Here is a 27,801-nt window from a genome sequence, read left to right as displayed (position 1 = left end):
GGTTTATTTAGATAGTGCAGTTGAGACCATTCTCTCAGGCTATCATAAAGCATTGATAATGTCCATAGCTTACATTTATTAATTCTAAAAAATTAAATGCGATATGAGATTTTGCCATCATTTAGCAAAGGTATTAAATGTAAACCTATATGAAACTATTGGAATCCTCAGGGTGAAGGATAAATGCAAAAACCTAGTTAAATCCAGTGCTTGTTGCTGTTGTTACTGTTTTAAGGTAGTGCTGCACTAGGGAAGGCAAAGCTGAGTAAGTAGAGGGACTAGAATAAAAAGAAATTAATGTGCAGTTAAAAGATGTTGAGTTTTGCTGAAAAGAACTTCACAGCCATACCTGAAGGAATAAATACAGTTACACAAAATTTAAAAGATAATGCGAAAAATACCATCAGAGACTTTTGTTGCTTTGCAAAGGTAGAATAAAGATTATCAGCCATGCCTACCATGTATATATTGCTGAAGAAATCCCTGGGTTGGCAAATGAACTCTGTTCTGCTTCTTCCGCTGTGTATCTAAATGGAGGCATGAGTGCTAGAAAGCGTGGGGGACTGAAAGAAGGGTTACGAGGCTGTCTGGAGGTGGAAGCAGAGAAGCACATGTACCACTGATAAACCATGAGTCTAATTCCTTTCTTCCTAACCTAGTTTACCTTCATGACTGGCTGTAACAAATAAGCATTCACAGAGTGCAGCTTCTCAACATGAATTAACTTCTTTAAAGGATTTTAAAAAACTTGTTCAGTGAAAATGCTATCCAATTCAGCAATTGGTGAGGGGAAAGTGGTATAATCAGTGCTCCTTAAGAATTTACATTTCTTTTCGCATTCCTTTGAGCTTTTCACAAGTTATTACCAGCAGTGACACCAAATGGGATCCTCCCTGCTTTTTAATTTGTCTCTTTTTATGAGTAAGTAGTTAAATGAAAGGGTGAAAATTACACTTTGTATGGCAGATTAGCCCATACTGTTTCTGTATCTTTTGAAGGCCCCTCTGTTGTATTGAAATGTGAGACTTCTCTAGATTTTTTTTTGTAAGTAAACTGTTGAGGCTTTTGGATGCATAATGCCCTGCATGTTTTATCAAGAATGAAATTACAAAGAATTTTATTCAGTACTTTGAGAGAAATATTTATTTCCATTTAAAAAAAATTATACACGTTTTAGCCCCGGTTGGTGTGGCTGAATGAATTGAGTTCTGGCCTGTGAACGAAAGGGTCACAGTTTGATTCCCAGTCTTGGCACATGTCTGGCCAGGACCCTAGTAGGGGGTGTGCAAGGAGCAACCACACATAGATGTTTTTCTTTTCCTGTCTCCCTCCTTTCCCTTCTCTAAAAATAAATAAATAATTTTTCCCAAAAATTACATGCATTTTAAACATTCTATCTTGTGATGTATTTCAGAGGCTACTAGACATACTCTTAGACCAACTAATTTGGAAGTTACATGCTCCAAACCTTCATTGGGTGTTTAGATCCTCTTTGGATCCTCTGTGCGTTTTAGTCATTATGTTCTTGTCTAGTTCATTGAGAAAAGTACTTGTATAGAACTGCAACTACCAAAGGAATAGTAAACATTAGGCTTGAAATTAGAATTTGTTCTCAGTTCTTGACCTTTTTACACATCCCATACTGTAGTCTTTGATTTAATTAGCAGTTTTGGTGATTATATCATGTAGTTGACACAAGTTGAGATTACAGATAGCAGACTTTAATTCTGTAAAAAATTAATATTCCTTCATTTTTTGAAATAGCTTTAGGTCTGCAAAAAAAAAAAAGAGTGAAAAAAAAGTACAGAGTTCCTGGATACTGACTTACCTTATTTTCTCCCACTCTCCCTTATTACTTACCTTGCTTTATGGTGGAAAATTTGGTATAATTGATGAGTCAGTATTAATACATTGTTATTGACTAAAGTCCATTGTTTATATTAGGGATCATTTCTTGTGTTTTATTTTGGGGAGTTGATAACTGTATAATAACATGTATCCACTGTTACAGTATTACATAGTATATTTTTGCCCATTCATCTCTCCCACTTACCCTCCTCCAGACTCCTAGCAAACTGATTATTTTACTGCCTATTTTTGTCTTTTCTGGACGTCATACAGCTAGAATCATATAGTATGCAGTCTGTTTAGATTGTTCAATGTGCATTTGAGGTTCATCCATGTCTTTTTGTTGCTTGATAGCTCGTTTCTTTTGTTGCTGAATAATCCTCAGTTGTCTGAATGTACTACAGTTTGCTTATCCACTCACCTATTGAAGGACATCTGGTTTGCTTCTAAGTTTTGACAGTCGTAAATAAAGCTGCTATAATCATTTGTATGCAGGTTTTTGTGTAAACATAAATTCAGCTCTGGGTAAATACCAAGTTTAGTTTGGTAGGAGACTGCAAAACTGTCATCTTTCAAAGTGCTACACCATGTTACATTCCTATCAACAATGAATGTGAGTTCCTCTTCCAAATTCTTGCTAGCATGTGGTGCTCTCATTGTTTTGGAGTTTGGTCATTCTGATAGGTGTATAATGGTATCTAGTTTTATTTTGCAATACCGTAGTGACATAGGATGTTGATTGTTTTTTCATGTTTCTTGTCATATATATATATCTTATTTGGTGACTTGTCCCTTCAGATCTTTTGCCCATTTTTAAATTGTGTTGTTTGTTTTCTAATTGTTGAGTCTTTAAAATTATATTTTATTGATTATGCTATTAACAGTTGTCCCAGTTTTTTCACCTCTCCCCCTCACAACCCAGCATTCACTACCCCCTCAGGCCATCCCCACACCATTGTGTCCCTGGGTCATGTGTTTAAGTACTTTGGACACTCCATTTCCTATACTGTACTTTACATCCCTGTGGCTAATCTGTTTCTACCTGTTAATACTTCTTAATCCCCTCACCTCTTCACCCATTCTCCCCCCACATTTAGCAACCATCGACTCTCCATATCCATGATTCTGTCTCTGTTCTTGTTTCCTTAGTTTGTTTTTTAGATTCAATTGTAGATAGATATGTATTAATTGCCATTTTACTGTTCATAATTTTGATCTTTTTCTTAAATAAATCTCTTAAACATTTCGTATAATAATGGTTTGGTGATGATGAACTTCTTTAGTTTTTTCTTGTCTGGGAAGCTCTTTATCTGCACTTTCTGTTCTAAGTGATAGCTTTGCTGGGTGCAGCAATCTTGGCTGCAGGTCCCCACTTTTCATGGCTTTAAATATTTCTCTCCAATCCCTTCTAGCCTTTCTTTTGAGAAATCAGCTGACAGTCTTATGGGAATTCCCCTGTAGGTAACTAACTCCTTTTCTCTTGCTGCTTTTAAGATTCTCGCTTTTTTATCTTTAGCCTCTGCCATTTTAAATATGATGTATCCTGGAGAGGGCCTCTTTGCAAGCATCTTGTTTGGGACTCTCTGTACTTCCTAGACTTCTATGTCTATTTCCTTCACCAAATTAGGGAATTTTTCTTTCATTCTTTTTTCAAATATATTTCCAATTTCTTGCTTTTTCTCTTCTGCTTCTGGCACCCCTATGATGGGAATTTTGGAGTGCTGGAAGATGTCCCAGAGGCTGCTTACACCGTCCTCATTTTTTTGGATTCTTTTTTCTTCTTGTTGTTCTGATAGGTTGTGTTTTGCTTCTTAATGTTCCAAATCATTGATTTGATTATTGGCTACATCTACTCTACCATTGTTTTCCCATAAATTGTTCTTTATTACAATTAGTATATTCTTTGTTTCTGACTGGATATTTTTTTGCGGTTGAGGGCCTAATTCCCTCGAGCATCCTTATAACCAGTGTTTTGAACTCTGTATCTGATAGATTGCTTAACTCCTTTTTGTGTAGTTCTTTTTCTGGACTTTTGATCTGTTCTTTCATCTGAACTGTGTTTCTTTGACTCCCCATTTTGGCAGCCTCTCTGTGTTTGTGTTTGTATACTAGGTAGGGTTGCTTTGACTCTGTGTCTTGATAGGCATAGCCTAATGTAGTAGGTGTCCAGTAGGGTCCAGTAGCAGAGCTATATAACTCAACCTGGGTACTTGAGGTGTTCCCTTGGTGTGGGCTGTAGTTGAGTCTTGATTGCTATTGGCAGATCAATGGGAGGGATTTACCCAGGCCAGTAAGCTGCAAGGAGACTGGCTATGACCACTGACCACCAACCTATGCCCTCCATGTAGGATCAGCTGTGCTGGGACAGGGTGTTTCTCCACAAAAGGTTTATAGCTGTCCACTGGGACAAGCTCTGGGATGTCCCTGGTGGTTCAGGCCAAGGTCAGCCCCTACTTTGTCTATCCAGGGCCACCTTGCATGAGCTATAAGGCTGTCTGACATGGCTGCTACTTGTGCTGGGCTTAGAGATTCCCAGGTAAAGCCAAACTGTGAATCTAGGCTGGTTACTGCTAGTGCTAAGCCTGGGGCCATTTAGCAAGAGGTAAGGGATAGGGAGTGGTGCTCACTGAGGACAGTTATTGCTTGTTTGAGAGGATTTAGTAAGTTGTGAAGCATGAGCCAAGATCAGCTGTTAATAGTTTGAGTGGGCCAGCAAGTTGAATGGGAGGGAGTCTCAGGGAATCTCCATGGTGGGGCAAACAGTGTTAGGTTGATGGAGTCTCAGATATGGCACCTGTCCGCCATCTCTGTGGCTCTGTGAGGGGAGGGTTTAGAAAAGGGGCAGTGGCCTCTGCTCACCTTTCAGTCTGAAAGAAAGAAGACAAGTCTTCCAGCTCCTGCCTTGATACCAGCCACTTGAATTCCTCCCCATATGCCACTAGTGCCTTTCAACTGCTACACCAGTGGTGGAGCTCAGAGAGTTAGTCTGAGTAAGGCTGTATGTGGTTCTTTAAGAGGAACTGCTTTTGTAGCCAGAAGTTAAGTGGACTTATTTTCCTGGCTCGTTTTCCTGGCTCTGGAACCCTGGGCTTGGGGACCTGGTATGGGGCTGAGACTTCTTGTTCCCAAGATATCCCTCCTGAATTTTTACCCACCACTTGTGGATGTGGGACAGGCATCTCTCCCCCTCCTACCTGTCTGGATGGATGTGGTTTCTTTAATTCTATAGCTGTCAGACTTCCATTCAACTCTATTTCTGATGGGTCTGAGTGATGGTTGTTCTACATTTTGGCTATAATTGTAATTAATCTGGTTGTGTGAGGAGGTGAGCCGTGTTTATCTATACCATCATGTTGACCTGTAATGCCCTAATTGTTGAGTTTTAACAGTTCTTATTTAGTGTGGATATGAGTCCTTTATTAGGTGTGTTTTGTAGATGTTATATCAGTGGCTTGTGTTTTCATTCTCTTACTTATTCATGTTTAACACATACTTTTTAGGTCTATGTCTTCTACATATTATATTTATTCCAGTGGATTTAAGGGACCTATGAGAAGACGATATATTCATCCTAAATTAACAACATTCTGATCCATGAAGTTTATGGTCATTCTGATTCTGTTAAGATCTGGGAGGCTGAACAGAATGTTTAAATGCATAGATTTTCAAAATGCGCTCATTTGACTTTTGGTTCTGCCATTTTAGTTTTGTGGATGAGGACAAGGTACTTAAACTCTCCGCCCCTCAGTTTCCTCGTTTATAAAATGGGGATGATAAATTTGAGTGTCTATTATTATGTTGGCATAAAGATTAAAAAGTTAATATATGTAAAGTTCTTTAGAGAAGAACTTAATAATAATAAGTGCTCAATAAATATCAGCTTATTATCATTATTTCTGTAATTAACTTTTTCTGCCTCATCCCCTTGAGGTCATCTAGCTATCTCTCATTGGAAAAATTGGTTCTATATTGAAATATAGTCTGTCTTTATGTAACTTCTACTCATTGTTCCTCTTATGACTTTCGGAATATAGAAAATGAATTTAATACCTCTTCTAAATGATGTCTCTTTGAATTTTGAAGCTGATCCCTTATTATGGCATACTAATTCTTGTTTTGTGCTAGGCACCAGGGATGGAAAGATAAATAAAATGTGGCCTGATTTGAAAAGAACTTGTCTAATAAAATAGAATAAATATGGAATTAATCTTTTATATATACCTGCATCTGAATGTACATTCCTTTCTTCTTCCTATTAGAAAGGATGAATTCTTTGAACCTGACACCAGTCCCACTATTTGTATAGTTATGACATTTCTCTTCGGTACCTGGATGTTTCTTCTCTTTTCCTGATTAATGACCCCCCCCCACAAACGAACTGTTGCCAGCATCCATTTCTTGGCCATTGCTGAGTCCTCTTCTTAACCTGCTAGCCACTTTTGGTGCCATTGATTATCCACCTCCCTTTTGACATTGCATTTCTTCTCAACCCCTTTGCATTATGTTTTCCTGTACCCATCTTCTAGAGGGTGAGTGCCCCAGGGTTTACTCTGTGGACTTTTTCTCTTTTCTGCATTTTCAGGTGGTGATTTTATGTAGTTCCAGGTCTGGCAACTACAGTTTTATATCTGTAACTCAAACCTCATTCCAACACTTATATAGCTACTTTATTTTAGATGTTGAATAAGCATCTTAAAAGTTGATACATCCCGACTTGGGGACTTCCAGCCAAGATGGAGGCATAGGTAGACACACTGTACCTCCTCACACAACCAAAAGAAAGACAACAAGAAATGTAAAAACAAAAAACAACCACAACTGACATAAAATCGAATTGTATGGAAGTCCAACAACCAAGGAGTTAAAGAAGAAACATTCATCCAGGCCAGTAGGAGGGGTGGAGATGGGCAGCCAGGGTGGAAAGGATTTGGGGCAAGGCAGTGGCTGGATGACTGGGTGGTCCCACATTCACGTGCAGATAAACTGGGAGGAACAAATGGGAAGTGAGACAGACCACACGATCCAGGATTCCAGCCTCCCAGTTTGGGGGAAAATAAAGCCTCAAAACCTCTGAGTGAAAACTCCTCTGGGGGTTGAGACAGTAGGAGAAACTTCCAGCCTCACAGGGGAGTTCATTGGAGAGACCTACAGGGTTCTAGAACATACGCAAACCCACCCACCCAGAAGTCAGCACCAGAAGGGCCCAGTTTGATTGTGGATAGCAGGGATAAGTGACTGAAAACCAGCAGAGAGCCTAGCAAGCAGCATTGTTCCCTCTCAGACCCCTCCCACACATACAGCATCACAAAGCAGTGACGTGGGTTGTACTGCCCTGGCAAATACCTAAGGCTCTACCACTTACCATGTAACAGGCCCGCTGAAACAAACAAACAAAAAAATGGCTTAAATGAAAGAACAGATCAAAGCTCCAGAAAGAATACAACTAAGCGATGAAGAGATAGCCATCCTGTCAGATGCATAGTTCAAAACACTGGTAATCAGGATGCTCCCAGAATTGGTTGAATATGGTTGCAAATTAGAGGAAAAAATGAAGGTTATGCTAAGTGAAATAAAGGAAAGTATACAGGGAACCAACAGTGACAGGAAAGAAACTGGGGCCCAAATCAATGGTGCAGACCAGAAAGAAGAAAGAAACATTCAACCAAAACAGAATGAAGAAACAAGAATTCAGAAAAATGAGGAGAGGATTAGGAACCTCCAGGACAAATCTAAATATTCCAACATCTGAATCATAGGGGTTCCAGAGAGAGAAGAGGAAGAGCAAGAAATTGAAAACTTATTTGAAAACATAATGAAGGAGAACTTCCCTCATGTAGCAAAGGAAATAGACTTCCAGGAAGTCCAGGAAGCTCAGAGTCCCAAAAACGTTGTACCCAAGGAAGCACATACCAAGGCACATCTTAATTACATTAGCCAAGATTAAAGACAAGGAGAGAATCTTAAAAGCAGCAACAGAAAAGGAGACAGTTACCTACAAAGGAGTTCCCATAAGGCAATCACCTGGTTTCTGAAAGGAAACCTTGCAGGCAAGAAGGGGCTGAAAAGAAGTATTCAAAGTATGAAAGGCAAGGACCGACATCCAAGATTACTTGGATGTAGATCCAGCAAGATTATCCAGCAAATCTTGATGTAGGCTACAGGGTGATGAAAGTTAAAGGGTCTTATCTAAGAAAAAGAAGATTAAAAAATATGAACAGTAAAATGACAACAATTTCACAGTTATTAGCAACAGAACCTAAACCAAAAACCAAGACAGACTAAGCAAACAACTAGAACAGAAACAGTGCCACAGAAATGGAGATCACATGGAGGGTTATCAACAGCTCTTAACAAACCTCGAGTTTTACTGGGAATTGATATCAGGTCACTGTACTATGTAGTCTTAATAAAAGTCACCTTCTTATGAAAACCAGAACTGTGTTTATCAGTGTGTCTAGTTTACAGCATATCTCAGAATACAAATGGAGATCTATGAGTTGTAGAAGTTTTAATATCTGTCACTGCAGTTTATTTAAATCTGAGATTCATACTCATTCATGCAAGTGGTGCACTTTTTTTTAGGTCAAGCTACTTGTCCTTTAGGATCAAACATCTCCAAATTGGTGAGCCCTTCCCTAACCTACTTCTGCTAACCTCACCTCTTCTCTCAGTGCTCTCTACAAAAATTGACATGACCTAGTTTGTAACACTATTGCCTTTTTGTTTACTTCTGTTATAGCACAATTAATTGTTTTCAACTCAAGAAATACTTTTTTTTTTTCAAGAAACACTTCTGACTACCTAAGTACTACTTCGACATGGTCTGTAGCCCTAAGTTGCTTTACTCTGTGGTATTTCTTTGTTTACATGTGACTGTCATTTTTAAGTGGAGAACTTCTATAGGGCAAAGGATCATGTATGTCTTAGGATCCTTTGAGTCTTCAGTGCTAGTCTATAGTGGGTACTTAAATTCCTTTGAATGAATAAGTGGATGAATAGATAACTAAAAGAATCCCTTTTTTGTTCTTTTCTACCTTATCCAGGCCATATACCTATTAGTTTTTACATTATTCTTTTTTTTAAAAAAATATTTTATTTATTTATCTTTAGAGGGGAAGTGAAGGAGAGAGGGAGAGAAACATCAATGTACGGTTGCCTTTCGTGCGTCCCCTGCTGGGAACTGGCCTGCAGGGAACTGGTCTGCAACCCAGGCATGTGCCCTGACTGGGAATTGAACCGCGATTGTCTGGTTCGCAGGCCCGCGCTCAATCCACTGAGCTACACCAGCCAGGGCGAGTTTTTACATTATTCTTGTACAGAGGAGATAGAAGCAAAATAGAGTATTAGTTACTTTCACCCATTATTATTGTAACACCTACCCCAAAGAGTGTATTGCTCCAGACCTTGTTTTTCTTTCTGGTCTTAACAAAACAGCATCTTTTGTTTGTCTTACTTATATAAATTCATACCAGTCTTTTATATTAATTATTGATTATGTGCCCTTTGTAAAATATGCGGTCTCATAGATTCCTTAGTAGCTTATAATTCTTGGATATTTTCTCATTTTAGTAATGTTTGAGAGTTTTATTTTTGAGGATCTTTCTACACTCTTGAACTATCCTCCCCTATGAGATTACACCTTTTCTCCAACCATTTTGAAAACATACAGGACATTTTTTACTGCATTTTCTACCTTAACAATCATACTGTAAGGTGACATAGTTATTTTTCCCAGAGTCTCTCAGTACTTCCATTTCATGTATTTTCTATTATGGGAAGAATTAGGGGTTAAACTGACCATTTTTATTAGGTTTCCTACTTATTTAATAAGTGTTTTTAATTTTAGGGTAGGATTTCTATGTTTTATAAATAGTACTACCACTTTTTTGAGTCATGACTGGCTGCTCACTAAATACGTATATGGAGACACTTTGGCATTATCTAAAATTAGAATCAAGTCTGTAGTGTCTCCATCTGAGCTTTTAGAAGCAGATGCCCCAGGAAACAGGCCACTGTGTGAAGTGTGGTAAGTTTCAGCAAGCCTTCCTTGGAAGGGCAGGTTGTGCCGCACTGAGATGTTACTAGCAGAAGACATTTGAGCGTCATGCCCTTTTAAACGAGTAAGTTCCAACAAGTTGTTGGGGATGGATGGAGTTGCCTCATTCTAAACGCTAGTGCTTATAAATATGGATATTGAAATAGCTATTTCATCTTCATGTTTTCCACTTTGTACAGTTTCATATTTATTCCTAGATTTTTTTACTAGGTCACTAGTTTATTATAAGAGGATATGATAAAGGATACTGATGACCATTCAGACAGAAGAGGGGTACATAGGGTAAGGTATGTGGTTGGAAGCTTGGAGCTTCCCTGTGTTCTTTGAATGCAGCCCTCTCCCCAAATCTGCATATATTCACCAAAGCTCTCCACATTCTGTCCTCCTGGGATTTTTAGGAGGCTCCATTACGTAGGTGTGACTGACTAAGTATTGAACATTGATGATTGATTGATCCTCTAGCCACCTGCCCTCCCCAGAGGTTGAGGAGATAGACTGAAAGTTCCAATCTTCTCTTCACTTGGTTAGCTTCACTTGGCACAGTCCCCATCCTTAGGTACTTTCCTCAACATCAGACTTTTATTCTAGGAGAAGCCTTTTTAATCAGATGGTAGGAAAATGATAAATGGCATTTTTAAAGGTTTTTTTCCTGTTTACTTTTAAGTTGATAGAGGAAAGATTATGGTCAGGAATCTCTCATGTGTCAGCCTGTTACTGTGCTCCAGTGTGACCCCATAGTAAATCACCTAACTGATCCATTGTAAAAGGCTGACAGGAGGACCTCATTATGTGTTCTGTCCTAAAACAGTGGTCTTCAGAGACAGTAATTTTGGATGCTGTCTTTTTTATATTCCTGTGTGCACTTTATTCTTGGTAGGATCACATAAATCTGTACTAAGCTTAGATCTAGCACTTTGCTTCTGTCCATTTGTCCCTCACACTTGGCCATATACCTATTAGATTCTAAGGCCTACTTCATATCACATGCCTGTGATGATCTCCTTCATTTTTCCCTGTTGCCTTACACATTCTGAAAATTTTTTATACTTTATATTATACAACTTAGCACTTTAAAGTATGATTTTCATACTTGAAGCAGACATAAGCACCATGAAGGCAAAAACTATGTCTTAATCATGTCACAAATACTTAGTCTACCCCACCTGTGGCATTTTATAAAGCCTACCTCTTCAGTGCCCCTTACAGCTTCATTGTGGTAACTGTAATAGGTACTGAATGAATATTTGTTGATTCTTGGAGTAATTTCTTGATGTATGATTTTTCAAAGTTGGGGTTATAGGCTAGGGGACACTCATGTTATCTGGAAATCCAGGGAGGGTTTTGGTAGAATATTAGACAAGTTTTCCATATTGTTTGAGTTTTCTTCTTTATTAGAAGCAATCATTTATGCTGTGATTAAATTTTGAATACCGGGTCCGGCACAAAAAATGACCCTTTTTTATCACAAAAACATAATCATGTAGTTTTTTAACATAACAATATCACACTCAAGCACACCATATAACATTTTAGGTGAATTATTCAAATTAAAACTCTGCATTATGACACCCATATTATTGCTTTACCACCCACACTCAAGCAGGCCTTAACTTCTGTCATACCCTGTGTGATGGTTAACATGATGCACTTGAATGTAAATCCGTAGTTTAAAATACTACGTGACAGGAATAGTCAAGTTTTATTAGTTTTGCTGAGAGGAATATCAAAGGCCTCTATGGAAAGGATTCTCACACTTTACAAGAATAACTTTTCAGAAAATAAGTTCTCATTTCTTGAAAAGATGGGAACTCAATAAAACTGTTAAAGTTATCAAGCTGACTTTCTACATTTAGAATACATTAGAAATGTGCTCTTCATGACTTAAAATTTAGTAAAACCAAAATTATCTGTTGTCTAAGAAAAGAGATCCATGGAGGCGTAGCATTGCTGTCCAGTATAGAGTGTATCATAGACGTTATTAGCAATGAGAGTCAAGCAGATCCCTAACACTGGAGGCCTTGGAGAGCTAACATCCAGGACCTAGAGAGAAGGATGGTGAACTCTGTTCATCTGAGGCTCATAACCACCGAATGTGAATAACTTAAAATCAGGTATGAAAAAACTACTTAATTTCTAATATAAATAATTTAACCCTTTTTATAACCACCTCTATAACTGTCTGATAGAAGTACTGAGTTTCAGTTTTTTTTTATGTTGTCCAGGATATATACACATACTTGTTTTTAACATTTTTGAAAATGTTTAGGGCTCTAAGTGGAAATTAATGTTTTAAAAAACTTTATCAGAAATTTTCAAACACAGATAAGAAAGAAAGCAGAAAGATAAATTCCCTTACTCAGCTTCACCTTCAACAATTATTTGCCTATGGCCATCTTTTTTTTTTTCCATTTATATCCTCAACTGCTTAATACCCCCAGGTTATTTTATAGCAAATTTTAATATCTTTTTAGTTCTTCTGTAAATGTTTTAATATGTGTGTATCTTTTAAATATGAAATCTCATTTTAATCATAGGAGACATAATCATATCTCCTTTAAAAAGTAATATTTAATGCAATCAGGTATTCAAAAAATTCAAATTTAACCTAGTTTTATTCATTAGTGGTATTGTAATACGAGGAATGATTAATTGGCACTGGCCATTGTGGTTCAGTTGGTTGGAAGCATATGGGAGACAAACAGTAGATGTTTCTCTCCCACATCTTTGTTTTCTCCATCTCTCTCTTCCTTACTTTCACTCTAAAACCAATTAACATATGTTTTAAAGAAAGAATGATTATTGGTTTAAGTGTTGTCAATCTTACACCTAAGGGTTTTAGAGGCTGTTTATTATGGTTGATCCATTATTACCTTGGGGGTTGCAGAGTAATGATTTTATATATATATATATATATATATATATATATATATATATATATATCAGTATATATACATAAAATATATTTTATTGATTATACTATTGCAGTTGTTCCATTTTCTTCTCCCCTTTATTCCCGTCCACCCTGCACCCCCTCTGCCACCCACATTCCCCCACCTTAGTTGATGTTCATGGGTCATATATATAAGTTCTTTGGCTTCTCCACTTCTCATACTATTCTTAGCCTCCCCCTATTTTGTACCTACTATTTATGCTTCTTTTTCTCTGTACCTTTTCCCCCATTCTTCCCCTACCCACTGATAACCGTCCATGTGATCTCCATTTCTGTGATCTTAGTTTTTTGCTTATTTTTGTTTTTAGGGTCAGTCATTGATAGCTGTGAGTTTATTGTCATTTTACTATTCATATATTTTATCTTCTTTTTCTTAGATAAGTCCCTTTAACATTTCATACAATAAGGGTTTAGTGATGATGAACTCCTTGAACTTGACCTTATCTGGGAAGCACTTTATCTGCTCTTTTTCCTGGCTGCCCATCTTCACCCCTCCTACTAGTCTGCATGAATGTTTTTTGTTTTTAAATATGTTGTTGTCCTTCTTTTGGTTGTGTGAGGAGGAAAAGTGTGTATACCTATGCCTCCATCTCGGCCAGAAATTCTAATGATAAGTATTTTTAATCCTCAGATATCCAGTGTTCAGATTTCTGATTGTCCTATACTTTAAACTATATGTGGATGAATCGGAATCTAGATAAGGTCCCTATTGCAGTTGGTTGGTAGTAAATTTCTTTATTCTATATGCTTCCCCTTCTCCTTCCTCTTTCCTACCCTCCTTCTCTTTGCTGTTTATATGCTAGTTGCTCAGTCTGAATATTGGTGATTGCATTTCCTTTTTTAAAAGTATATGATCTTTATTTTATACATACATACATATATGTGTGTGTGTGTGTGTGTGTGTGTGTGTGTGTGTGTGTGTATTTACCACTTAAACCCCCCTCTCTTCAGCAGTCACCACCTTGTTGTCCATGGGTGATTGCATTCAATGTTTAATTTAACATTCTTTTATTTTCTGTAAATTGGTAGTTAGATATAGTGACTTATAGTTAGATATATATAGTTAGAATATATAGTTAGATATTATATTCATGCTCAATTTTTGGACAAGAATATGTAGAAGCAGTATTGTGTTTTTCCATAAGGAGGCATTTATTACTTCTCTTTTGGTGTTGTCATGTCACTAGCCATTGGGAAATATTGTCCACAGTGGCTGATAATAATACTTGTGATTCCTTGTAACTAGCTTTAGTTGGTAATCGAGGTTTTTTCTCCTCTGGGCACTATTGAGAATTAAAAAGAAAAAAGATTCAATATCAAGTTGTGGTATTTTCCTGGATGAGACGTGGGTTTGGTGTCATGCACTTTTGCAAGCCCTTCTTCTGTGTGAAGACCTTCTTCACCTTAGATCAATTTTTTTCTAGATTAGTTTTTTTATTTTCTTATTTCTTTATTTTCCCTCTCCACTGTCTCTTTATTGCTTTCTGACTTGTTCTGTCACTTTATTCAATTCTCTGCTCAAATGTTACCTTATCAGATCACAATAATCACTCTGTGAAGGCATTCGACTACCATCTTCTTTTCCTACTTCATTTTTCTTCATAGCATCTGATATTTATTTATTTATACTGTCTCTCCTATGACTTAGATATAAGGCTGGGATTTTTTTTTATTCACCACTGTTTCCTTGATGTTTAAAAGTTTCTTTCACATAGTGGGTATTTAGTAATATTTGTTGAATTAATGTATTACATTAGATTCATCATTTACCCTCATCTTTCAGCTTGTGTTGCATACTTTAAATATACATATATTTTTCTATACTTTGAAAGTTCTTTTTAATATTATCTTCCAGCAACCATTAAACATTTGCTTTTGATAACTGTTTATAAATTCTAACATTTCTCGTTCTCTGGTTTTTTTCATTGTACCGTGTACTTGCTTCATGACTGCTGTGTCTACTTGTCTCTCTGAGGCTGCCAAGTAAACTCTCTTACCTCACCCTTCCCCCGCTCACCTGATAGGTTATCTTTGGATCCATAAATTTTCTTCATTTCTTCCTTTGTTCATCTTGGTTACCCATTTCTTGAAGCTAAGTTTTTCTGGTCCTGGTTTGGGCTTCTTCAGTAGTTGTTTGGATCCATTCCTCTAACATCTCTTTTTTTAATGTAGTAAAAATAGCACTCCCATTAGAGTGTTTGGGCATGTGGCAGGAAAAGAGAAGGTAAGAAGGGAGGGTTTGGTTGGTTCACGAACTCTGAAATTAGTTTTAATTGCATTGCTTGCTTGTTCTACAGCTCACTCTTCCTTGCTTCCAAGATCTTCTTATCTGAGGACTCTTTGGCTGTGGTTTTGCTTTGCTCTTCTTATTTTTCTGTCAGTTTCATTCTGTCACCTGTATTTTTTAAATACTCTGAAAATTTTGTTTTTAGATGACACCCTTGTTATCCAATACCATGATTTTTTTCTTTTTAAACTTTTTACAAGGTTATTATACTGGAAATGATTGAAGAAATATATGATGTTCATAGAGTGAAACTGGAAATATTGTTTTCTTCTCTTTCTACCTTTACCGCCCTCCACAGAAGTAAACACTATTAATAATTTATTTTTAACATGTATATGATTATCACTCTTTATCTTACTTTTTTGATTTGATACCATATCTTGAACATTTTTCCATTATACCAACTTACTAATTATTTTCCAGATTGATAAAATCCCTGCTTTTTACTGAATAAAATGTAATATCATATTGTTTTAATTTGCTTTTCCTTGATTATAAAGTTTTATTGCTGAGCATTTTCTCATTAATTTTAAGATGGGGCCATCAATTTAAAAATTTTCAAAACGACAACTATAAGAATATATACAATGTCTAGATATATTTAAGAAAAAACTAAAGACATGGACAAAGGGTAGAAACAGGCCAGCATTTCACATATATAGTATAAATCCTCAGTTATCTTATAATTTTTATACTGTTATTTTAAAATACATCTCTTCTGTCACTTATGTGGGTTCTTGGTAAGGAGAGGAATTAGATATGTGTGTTAAACTTGCCCTATTTAACAAGAATTTAGACAGGTATTTAATTATTCCATGTTGTAGTGTTTGACTTGTTGAATTTAAGAAGCCATATTAAGGACTCATAAGCATGCAGTCACTTATTACATATGTTTTCATTTATGCATTCGAACTATGAGGGGGAACCCCCCCACAAAAGACATAATTAATCTTCTGGAGGGCAGGCTCCTTGTAGTACAGGCTTTTCCTACTAGGTGAGTGTTCTAGCAACCCATCTGTATCAGTGTACCAGCTGGTGTTGTTGTGAGAGGCTATGTTTGTCTTCTGTGAATTATTTTTGAAGACTCTTTCAACACATTTTCCCATTTCTTGATGGGTGATTTATGAGCGCATCTCTCCACACCATGCTGAGTGTTCGGCAGTTTTTGATCAAAAAAGGCATGATGCCTATGCCCCATCTTCCCTGTTCACCTGATATTGCCTCAGGTGACCATTTCTTTTGGTTTTTCTGGATGAAAAAAGTCCTCAAAGGGAAATGTTTTGCCAGTGTGGAAGTGGTGAAGCATAAACCACCAGAAGCACTAAAAGACGTTGAAATTGACAGGTTCAAAGACTGTTTTGAGCAGTGGAAAAAATGTTTCAATAGGTGTATTGCATCAAATGAGGAGTACTTTGAAGGTGACTGAAATTTAAATTTATAAGAATAAACACACAATTTTTTATAAATACATTTCTGGGTTTTTTGGGTCCCCCTTGTATTTCTGATAGCTTGAATTATTGACAAGTAGAATCTTAATAGTTCCAATTGAGGTCTAGTTGGACTTCAGAGATATCATAGAACAATTTGCCTTAATGTTTACAAACTGTGTAAGGTAAGGGACTTGCCCATAATCACATATGTAATAGCAGAGGAAGGTTTAGGACTCAGGTGTCCCAACTTTATGATGCTTCCTTTCTTCCCACCCACCCATTATATTATTTTGCTCTTCATTGTCAAGGTACAACTTCTAGTCTGAAGAATAATAATTTTTTCCCAAGAACGTACATTTTAAATTCTTGTAAAGAAACTGCAGATCTTCATTCAGAAATGGTGACTACAAATACAGAATTTTAGATTAATGCCTGCTACTAGGCATGAAAATTAACTTTCTGAAACTTAGAATTTTTTAAATTTATTTTTTCTATTGTTGTTCAGTTACAGTTGTCCCATTTACCTGCCCCCCATTGCTCTCCCCTGCCCCATCCAACCTCTGCTCCTAAAGACAATACCCACCCCCTTGACCTTGCCTGTGGGTCTGTTGTACGTTTCCCCTCTTTCCCCTGTTATCCCAGTGCCCAGTCCCTCCTGGTCCTTGTCAGTTTGTTCTGTATTTCCATGTCTCTGGTTCTTTTTTGCTCGTTTGTTTTTTTTATTGATTAGGTTCCATTTGTAGGTGACATCATATGGTATTTGTCTTTCACCGCCTGGCTTATTTCACTTAACGTAATGCTCTCCAGTTCATTCCACACTGCTGGAAAGGGTAAGAACTCCTTCTTTCTTTCTGCTGTGTAGTATTCCATTGTGTAAATGAACCACAGTTTTTTGATCTATTCATTTCCTAATGGGCATTTAAGTTGCTTCCAGCACTTTGCTGTTATAAATACCACTGCTATCAACATTGGGGTGCATAGGTTCTTTTGAATCAGTGTTTCAGGATTCATAGGGTATAATCCTAGCACTGGAATTGCTGGGTCAGAAGGCAGATAGGGTTCTCCACAACCTCTCCAACATTTGTGGTTTATTGCTTTGTTTATGATAGCCATCCTGACCGGTGTAAAGTGGTATCTCATTGTGGTTTTAATTTCATCTCTCTGATAGCTAGTGATATTGAGCATCTTTTCATGTGTCTCTGGATCCTCTGTATGTCCTCCTTGGAGAAATGTCTGTTCAAGTCATTTTCCCACTTTGTAATTGGGTTGCTTGTCTTCTTACAGTGGAGTCATGTAAGTTCTCTGTGTATTTTAGATATTAAACCCCTGTCTGAGGTATCATTGGCAAATATGTTTTCCCATACAGTTCGTTCTCTTTTTATTTTAATACTGTTTTCTTTAGTCGTGCAGAAGCTTTTAATTTTGATGAGACCCCATTTGTTTATTCTTTTCTTTATGTCCCTTGCTCTAGGGGACATATCAGTAAAAATGTTGCTACGTGAAATATCTGAGATTTTCCTGCCTGTGTTCTCCTCTAGGACTTTAATGGTGTCATGGCTTATATTTAAATCTTTTATCCACCTTGAATTTATTTTGGTGTATGGTGTAGGTTGGTGCTGGAATTTCTTTTTTTGCATGTAGCTGTTCAGTTCTCTCAACACCATTTGTTGAAGAGGCAATTTTTACTCCATTTTATGTTGCTGCCCACTTTGTCCAATATTAATTGACAGTTGAGACTTGGGTATATTTCTGGGCTCTCTGTTCTGTTCCACTGGTCCATGTGCCTGTTTTTATGCCAGTACCAGGCTGTTTTGATTACAGTGGCCTTGTAATACAGTTTGGTATCAGGTATTGTGGTCCCTCCTACTTTGCTCTTCTTTGTCAAAATTGCAGCAGCTATTTGTGGTCATTTATGGTTCCATATAAAGTTTTGAAGTGTTTGTTCTGTCTGTGAAATATGCTGTTGGTACTTTAATAGGCATTGCATTGAATCTGTAAATTGCTCTGGGTAGTAGGGACATTTTGCTGATGTTAATTTTTCCAACCCTTGAATACACTATATGTTTTCATTTGTTTGTGTCTCCCTTGATTTCTTTCTTCAGTGTTGTGTAGTTTTCTGCATACAGGTCTTTTACCTCCTTGGTTAGGTTTATTCCTGGGTATTTTATTTTTCTTTTTGCTATGTCAAATGGGATGTTTTTCTTGGTTTCTGCTTCTGCTATTTCATTGCTGGTATACAAAAATGCCTTTCACTTCTGGATATTGAGTTTGTATCCTGCTGTTTTGTCAAATTCATTTATTAGGTCGAGCAGTTTTTTTGGTGGAGTCTATAGGATTTTCTGTGTACACTATCATATCATCTGCAAACAGTGACAGTTTTGTTTCCTCCTTTCCTATTTGGATGCCTTTTATTTCCTTTTCTTGTCTGATCATTGTGGCTAAAACTTCGAATACTATATTGAATAGAAGTTGTGAAAGTGGACAACCTTGTTTTGTTCCTGATCTTAATGGAAAAGCTTTTAGTTTTTGCCCATTGAGTATGATGTTGATTGTAGGTCTCTCATATGTGGCCTTTATTATATTGAGGAATGTTCCCTCTGTTCCCACTTCGCTGAGTGTTTTTATCATAAATGGGTGTTGTACCTTATCGAAAGCTTTTTCTGCGTCTGTTGATATGATCATGTGGTTTTTGCCTTCACTTTTGTTTATGTGATGTATTACATTTACTGATTTGTGAATACTGAACCATCCTTGCATCCCTGGGATGAATCCCACTTGGTCATGATATATGATCTTTTTAATGTATTGTTGGATGCAGTTTGCCAATATTTTGTTGAGGATTTTAGCATCTTTGTTCATCAGTGATATTGGCCTGAAGTTTTCTTTCTTGGTTGTGTCTTTATTTGGTTTTGGGATTAGGATGATGCTGGCTTCATAAAAAGAGTTTGGGAATCTTCCATCATTTTGGATTTTTTGGAATAGTCTGTGAAGTGTAGAATTTAGCTCTTCCTTAAATGCGTTGTGGAATTCTCCTGTGAAAATACCTGGTCCAGGGGTTTTGTGTGTCGGGAGTTTTTTTATTACTCTTTCAATTTCATCAGGTGTTACTGGTCTGTTCAGGCTTTCTGCTTCTTCTTCATTGAGTTTTGGAAGATTATATTTTTCTAGAAATTTGTCCATTTCACCTCGGTTTTCAAATCTCCTGGCATATGGTTCTTCATAGGAATTTCTTATAATCCTTTGTATTTCTGTGTTGTCAGTTGTAATCTCTCCTCTCTCATTTCTGATTGTGTTTATTTGGGTCCTCTCTCTTTTTTTCTTGATGAGCCTGCTTTTAAAGGTTTGTTGATTTTGCTTATCTTTTCAGAAAATCAGTTCCTGGATTCATTGATCCTTAGAATTGTGCATTTAGTCTCTATGTCATTTAATTCTGATCTAATCTTGGTTGTTTCCTTCCTTCTACTTTTTCTGGGCTGTCTTTGTTGTTGTTCCTTGAGTTCTTGTAGGCATAGGATTAGGTTGTTTGTTTGAAATGTTTATGTCTTTTTAAGGTAGGCCTGTATTGCTATGAACTTCACTCTCAGGACTGCCTTCGCTGTGTCCCATTAAATTTTGGGTTGTTGTGAGTTCATTTTCATGTTTCCAGAAACTTTTTGATTTCTCCCTAATTTCATTCTTAACCCATTCATTGTTTAATAGCATGCTATTCAATCTCCATGATTTTGAGTGTTTTGTGTTTTTTTACTTGGGGTCAGTTTCTAGTTTCATTCAATCCCTTGTAATCAGAGAAAGTGTTTGTATGATTTCAATTTTCTTCAGTTCGTTGAGGCTTTTTGTGTGTGTCCTATCGTGTGGGTTATCTTTGAAAATGTTCCATGTACATTTGAAAATAGTATGTATTTAGTAGCTTCTTTGGGATGAAGGGCTGTATATATTTCAGTTAAGTCCATTTCACCTAGGGCATTGTTCAATGCCACAATATTTTGATTGATATTTTGTTTGGAAGATCTGCCCATTTTTGACAGTGGGGTATTAAAATCCCCACTATAATTGTGTTGCTGTCAATATCTTTCTTAAAGTCCTCTAAGATTTTCTTTAGGTATCTTGGTGCTCCTATGTTGGGTGCATATATATTTACAATGTTTATGTCTTCTTGGTGGATTTTGCCCTTGAGTATTATGAAGTGACCTTCTGGGTCTCTCTTTATGGCCCTTTTTTTTTGAAGTCTGTTTTGTCTGATATAAGTATTGCTACCTTGGCTTTTTTTTCTTGTCCATTTTCTTGGAAAATTTGTTTCCAGCCCTTTACTTTTGGTCTGTGTAGGTCTTTTTTCCTGAGGTGGGTCTTTTGTAGGCAAGCATATGTGTGGGTCATGCTTTCTTATCCATTCTCTGTGTCTTTTGATTGGAGCATGTAATCTGTTTACGTTGAAGGTTATTACTGATAGGTACTTATTCATTGCCATTTTTGTACCTGTTCCTACACATTCTTTTATAAGAATTTTCCATCTCTCAACCTGTTTTGTAAATAACATTTTTCTACTATAAAGAAGTTAAGAAAGTTAACATTTTGGGGATCATAACTTTTTATAAAGATTTTATTTATTTGTTTTTAGAGAGAAACGAAGGGAAGGAGAAAGAGAGGGAAAGAAACATCAATGTGTGGTTGCCTTTCACATGTCCGCTACTGGGGACCTGGCCCACAAACCAGGAAAGCCCCGACTGGGAGCAAAGCAGCAACTCTTTGGTTTGCAGTCCTACACTCAGTCCACTGAGCCATACTAGCCAAGGCAGGATCATAACTGTTTAACATATTAGAATTTTTAAAAATATATTTTATTGATTATGCCATTACAGTTGTCCTATTTCCCCCCTTCATCCCCCTCCACCCTGCACACTCCTCCCCCACCCTCCCTTTAGTTTTTGTCCACGTGTCTCAAGTTCTTTAGATTCTATATTTCCCATACTATTCTTTCCCTCCCCCCTGTCTATTTTCTACCTACCATCTATGCTACTTATTTTCTGTACCTTCTCCCCCCTTTCTCCTCCTCCCACTCTCCTGTTGCTAACCCTCCATGTGATCTTCATTTCTATGTTTCCACTCCTGATCTAGCTGTCCTTTTAGTTTGCTTTCGTTTTAGGTGTGGTCATTAATAACTGTGAGTTTGTTGTCCTTTCACTGTTCATGTTTTTTTAACTTCTTTTTCTTAGATAAGTCCCTTTAACATTTCATATAATAAGGGCGTGGTGATGATGAACTCCATGAATTTGATCTTATCTGAGAAGCCCTTTACCTGTCCTTCCATTCTAAATGAAAGTTTTGCTGGATGGAGCAATCTTGGTTGTAGGTCTTTGGATTTCATGACTTGGAATACCTCTTTCCAGCCCCTTCTTGCCTGTAAGGTCTCTTTTGAGAAATCTGCTGACAGTCTGATGGGGACTCCTTTGTAGGTGACTGTCCCCTTATCTCTTGCTGCTTCTAGGATTCTCTCCTTTATTTTAATCTTGGCTAATGTAATGATGATGTGCCTTGGTGTGTTCCTTCTTGGGTCCAACTTCTTTGGGACTCTCTGACCTTCCTGGATTTCCTGGAAGTCTATTTTCCTTGCTAGATTGGGGAAGCTCTCCTTTATTATTTGTTCTAATAAGTTTTCCACTTGTCCCTCTTCCTCTTCCTCTTCTGGTACCCCTATAATTCAGATGTTGGAATGTTTAAAGATGTCCTGGAGGTTCCTGAGCCTCTCCTCATTTTTTTGAATTCTTGTTTCTTCATTCTTTTCTGTTTGGTCATTTTTTTCTTCCTTCTGGTCCACTTCCTTGATTTGAGTCCCAGTTTTCTTTCCATCACTATTGGTTTCCTGTGCATTTCCCTTCATTTCACTTAGTGTAGCCTTTATGTTCCTCTAATTTGTAACTAAAATCAACCAGTTCTGTGAGCATCCTGATGACCAGTGTTTTGAACTTTGCATCTGATAGGTTGGCTATCTCTTGGTCGCTCAGAGTTATTGGATCTGTGGCTTTGAGTTCTTCTTGAGCCATAATGTTTTGGTCTGTTCACATGTGTTACATATGAGGCGCGGAACCTTAGGTATTCACTAGGGCGGGGCCACCCAGATTACTGGGTTGTGATGCTGTATGTGGGGAGGGGCAATGGCGGTCCCTTCTGCTGCTTCCCACCAGTGGGGCCTGCTTGGTCTGCCTCACTGCTTGCTCCTTTGCCTGGTTTATCTGTGTGTGAATGTGTGACCGCAGTTAGCCTGCTGCCTTCTGCCCTCACTGGGTCTGCCTGTTGCAACCCTTTGTTTCAGATCTGCCAACCACCGCCTACATACCTGGGTTGGTCTGTCCCAGTTTTCCTGTGCAGTTCCGCTTCACCAGTTGCTGGCTTTGCCCCTCTTACCAAGTCTGGCTGAAAGGTTCATTGTTGTCAGACTTCTGTATAGTTCAATTTTCTGTGTTTTGGTTTTGTTTTTGTCACTAAAATTTTGTTGTCTTTAAACTTGGTTGTGTAAGGAGGCAGTGTTTCCACCTATGCCTCTATCTAGGCCAGAAGTCTCAACATATTAAAATTGAAAATATAAATAAATTGGAGGTGTATGTGAGCACTCAAGAGTTTTAAATGCTACCTGGATTCGGGTAACGTTCAAGGCCACAGTGGTTGAGAACTATAACCTGCATTTATATTCATATTCTTATCAGTTATAGAAGTTTTATAAGAAATGCATTTCTAAAATTTATCATGTATTATTTATTAATTAAAGTACTTTTAGTGAAAAACTTATTTTATCTTAGAAAATGGCCTTAGACATTCTCCTGTAATTTATTGATTTAGTACAAAGTGAAAAAGCATAGGAAAAGATTTGGGGTAATTGCAGTGTATATGGTATCTAGCTTACCAATGATATTTTCCCTCTTTTTTTAAGTGTGTAAAGTGAAGTAAGTGTTTTGAATTCTTTGTAGAATGGAATTTTACTTCAGCAAAAAACAATACCCCTATGAAAAGGGTTTCCAGTGACAGTTTCCAGTTTGTAATGTAGAAACTTCACTGTGGTGCAAAGTGCTATGACTGACATTTTACTTAGGAAAATACATCATGGAACTCCGTTGATGGTATAAATTTCACAATGGTTTCATGTTCTAAATTGGAATGAAAGGTACATTAAAATTTACATTAACTTAGATCTGTTTCCAAAGTTGAGGCGTCAGTGGGAAGGGCAGCAGGATGGAGATTCCGGAATGTGTTTGGGACTCCGTGGTGGGTGGTAGGTTCAAAGCAGCCCTTTAATCATAAATGGAAAGGACATTTTTGACCAGGGCAATTAGGTTACGTGACCGTTTTTCCCTTTTTGTTTTTTATTTGTTATAGGCAAAGGGGAAGATAGTGATGTACTCAGTATAAATGCAGATGCTTACGACAGTGACATTGAAGGCCCATGCAATGAAGAAGCAGCTGCTCCAGAGATTCCAGAAAATACAGTCCAAAGTGAAGCTGGTCAGATAGATGACCTGGAGAAAGACATTGAGAAAAGTGTGAATGAGATTCTGGGACTGGCAGAGTCTAGTCCAACAGAACCCAAAGCAGCCACCTTAACTGTTCCTCCACCAGAAGATGTTCAGCCTTCTGCACAACAGCTGGAGCTGCTAGAACTTGAGATGAGGGCGAGAGCTATTAAAGCCCTAATGAAAGCTGGTGATATAAAAAAGCCAACCTAGTTATTTAACTTGAACCTGAATTTTTGGTGTGTTTGAACAAAGCCACATAATATAATTTTGTATCTAATGTTTATTTTGAGTCTTACGTGATATTTCTCATATAACCCATATTAGATGATACAGCTGTTTTCATTGACTTGACTTTTATATTATATGTGTGTTACTTACTGTTTTATGAGTTCATGGCAAATACCATTGGATAATCGGATACTTTATTATATAAACTGCAGATTAGTATCTGAAAAGCCATTAGCAAAGAGTCCTGGTAAATTTTTTTTTTAATTTTTAAATGTTTGGGCACCAAATTTAAAAGGCTAAGAAAAATTGACAAAGCACGTTACTCTTAAGGTACCTATATTTAGCAGTGAAATATTAAATTATTGCTCCAAAATTTGTTAACAATGTAAGAAATTTAGTTTTGCTTATATGCACTTTGAAAATATGAATTGTCTTGAAGATGCATACCTTATATGTTTGTGGATTTACTAGTAAAAACCAAGTAACTTTTTTACTATAAGATTTAGAGATCTGAAATGGCTGGGGAAAAAAACTTAGAAAATAGCCTTAATATAAGGTAGTTTTTAACAATGTAGAGTATTTGCCCAACTTTAATTCCAGCAGACAAGCCATTCTAACAGGCATTTGATATTATTGGACACTTTGTTCAAGTGTTTTTCTTCACTAAAAAGGGAACACATTTTCATTTTCATTCCAAGCTATCAGGAGAAGGAGAATATTTTATCATGCCAGCTTTCATCTAGTGTATTTGCCTGAAGATCTGATGCACTAAAATTCCATGAATTAAAAATAATAAAGATTGTCATTCTGGATTTGAAAACTTTTGGTACATTTCGAAAAGCAAAATTAATTTCAGGAAGCTTTGTTAAGTTGATGTTATAATCTGGTTTTGTATAGTTTTTGTAAATAACATCTTGCCACAATTATGGATGCTTTTTGCCCCATCACTAATTGTAGTTGTTTGATAACAAAATAAATTTAGGTAGAGATCCTTAACTTAAAATAAATTTTTTCTCTAAAATATAAATCTGGAACTGTTGTTTTTTATATTTGCTCACAATTAAAGTATATTTTATTTATAAACCATTCTTTACTAATGCTGTATGAGGACTTTCCTAGACTCTGAACATGCCGAGATGATGTTTTAGTAGTTGGCTTAATTGTATATAAAAATTGTAGAAGATTTATTATGGAAATAGAGAATATTTATAAAACATTGGAGTTATAGTTACAAAGTCTATTTGTTGTTCCTGAACATGCCTTTAAATAACCTCGTCATTTTTCTTTTCTCTCTGAATCTGATGAAGCAGAGGCCTGTATCATTTGAAAGCTTCTCTTATGGTAGTAAACATGAATATGATTTAAGTAGTGAGTTCTTGTAGTTAATTGCCTCAAGATAAAAAAAAAACTTTGATTATGGTAAAATAATTTTTTTCTTTCAACATAAACTAAAAGTTAAAATAATAAATAGTGCAGAATAAATTTTAATGCTGCTTAGTGATTATAAAATGCAGTAAGTAGATGACATGTGAGTGGTTAAACATAGAGGACTAGAAAAAGGGCTGAGTGCTTTATAACTGATTAAAGTCACACCTTCATGAAGCACTGTGTGTCTGCTGTATTCACTATGCAGAATGGTTTAGAGAATATTTCACTAGAGGTGGTATGTGTGAGGTAGAATAAGCTGAACATATTAGAGGCTACTTAGAGTCCTGCTTGGAAAATCAACTTTTCTTTATTTTTTTTTAAATGTTGAGAGACAGGAGAGCTTTTTGAAAATGAATGCCTTTAAAGAATAGGGATAAGTTTGTATTGGACATGGCCTAAGTAATGAGAAAATAACATATATTGATCTAATGCTGTTATTTAAATCATCAGCTCACAGGTATTTATTGATTACCTTTGCGGTGGTTAGTCTTGTTCAGAATCTTAAACTCGGGATGATACAGTATAGATTTTAGTGTGGAATGGACTGACTAGAAAAGATACGGATGCTGCTTCCTTTATGTCTAATTCTTCCTCTTTTGCCAAGATAAGGACAATTTCTAGACAATGTTTAATGAAAATTAAAAGAGAAAAAATTTGACAGCCTAATTTTTCACTTAAAGCAATCCTGATATTTGAATAGGAACTTGACCCAATCTTGAATGGTAGATGGCAACTGATAATGGATCCTCTTCATGAGACCTTGGCCATTTTTCAATGTTCCTAATAATTTACACAGATAGATCTTAAAAATTCTTTTACTAGTTTACTTGTGTAATATCCTAATGAAAAAATACCTAAACTCCCCAAAGCCTTTTGCTGAACACTTACAAGTCCTTAAAACTATCAGGCAATATATTCTTTTTAACATATCTTGTTGCCACAACCTATTTTCAACAAATTTTTAGATCACAGGGCATGATTAGCTACCTGAGTAGAGGTGTTCAGAGTCTTTTGAACAGTAATACAAATTGCAATAAAATACCAAGTGGGACAAAAATAGGTTTACATTTGTTCATATGGAAAGTAATATAATAGTTAATAAATGATACAAGAATAAATTTTCACATACAACTGTAAACCTACTTTTGCCCCACCCTTCACATATTTTTTTAATTTTTATTTTTTAAAGATTTTATTTATTTTTAGAGAGAGAGAAAGGACGCAGAAAGTGAGGGAGAGAGACATTCATGTGGGAGGGAAATGATCAGTTGTCTCTCATGTGCCTCCAGATGGAGACTTGGTCTTCGGCCCAGGCAAGTGTCCTAACCAGGAATCGAACTGACAACCTTAGGGTCCACAGGCCAGCGTTCAATCTACTGAGCCACAGCAGCCAGGGCTACATATTTTTTAAGTGCCATTTTCAAGATAGATAAAACAGCAGTGAACCCATAGTCTGGGCCAAAGATAGCTGGCAGCCTAAAACTTTAAAAAATTACCAGTTCTGTTTCATCATAAAAAATAAGAGAGTTCAGTTATAGATACTTCTTCTTTATCATATCTGTTAAATTCTTAAAAAAGACCAATATGCTATAACTTAAAGCTGCTAGATATCTTTACATTTTCTTTACTCTCAAGTAGACTCCCTTTTTAAAACAAAAGTGCTAATGAATAAACAATAGGAACTCAGATACATTTCCTTGGTATTTAATAATTATTTTTAAAAGTGTGATGCAATGAAAAGAGTGAGAGTTAAAAGCAGAAACTTCTGAGTGTGTCCAAACCAGTTGTGTAACCTTGAACAAATAACTATAAAATGAGGGAAACAAATTGTTAACCAATATATAATACTGAGGTTATATATAACCAATATATAATTCTGAGGTACTATTTTTAGACTCAAGTATAGAATACCATAAAAATTTGGAAAATTTAGGGAACTCCTAAGTTCAAATATTTCTTACCTCTGCCCTTCTCCCTGTATTTCAAAATGAACTAATCCAGTTCATTTCTCCTTTTTTTTTTTCTTTAACAGGATCACTTGGTAAGTACACTACCTAGAATTACTCACTTTG

The 27,801-nt window shown here is 36.6% G+C and overlaps 1 protein-coding gene across 2 annotated transcripts in view; it reads left to right on the top strand.

Annotated features, from left to right (window-relative positions):
* The window catches only part of CAAP1 (caspase activity and apoptosis inhibitor 1), a 65,222-nt gene extending 39,899 nt beyond the window's left edge, over positions 1-25,323 (top strand). For both annotated transcript variants that reach the window (XM_037145417.2, XM_037145418.2), the window contains one exon: positions 23,937-25,323. In XM_037145417.2, coding sequence (XP_037001312.2) covers positions 23,937-24,283 — 347 coding nt within the window. In that variant the 3' untranslated portion in view covers positions 24,284-25,323. The remainder of the gene's footprint in view (positions 1-23,936) is intronic.
* Positions 25,324-27,801: the final 2,478 nt, after the last annotated feature.

The sequence above is a fragment of the Artibeus jamaicensis genome, unplaced genomic scaffold (assembly GCF_021234435.1).
Source record: "Artibeus jamaicensis isolate MK-2021 breed Jamaican fruit bat unplaced genomic scaffold, CSHL_Jam_final scaffold_1964, whole genome shotgun sequence".
Lineage (NCBI taxonomy): Eukaryota > Metazoa > Chordata > Mammalia > Chiroptera > Phyllostomidae > Artibeus > Artibeus jamaicensis.
The sequence above is the reverse complement of the archived record's forward strand: the minus strand, read 5'-3'. Positions and strand labels throughout refer to the sequence as shown.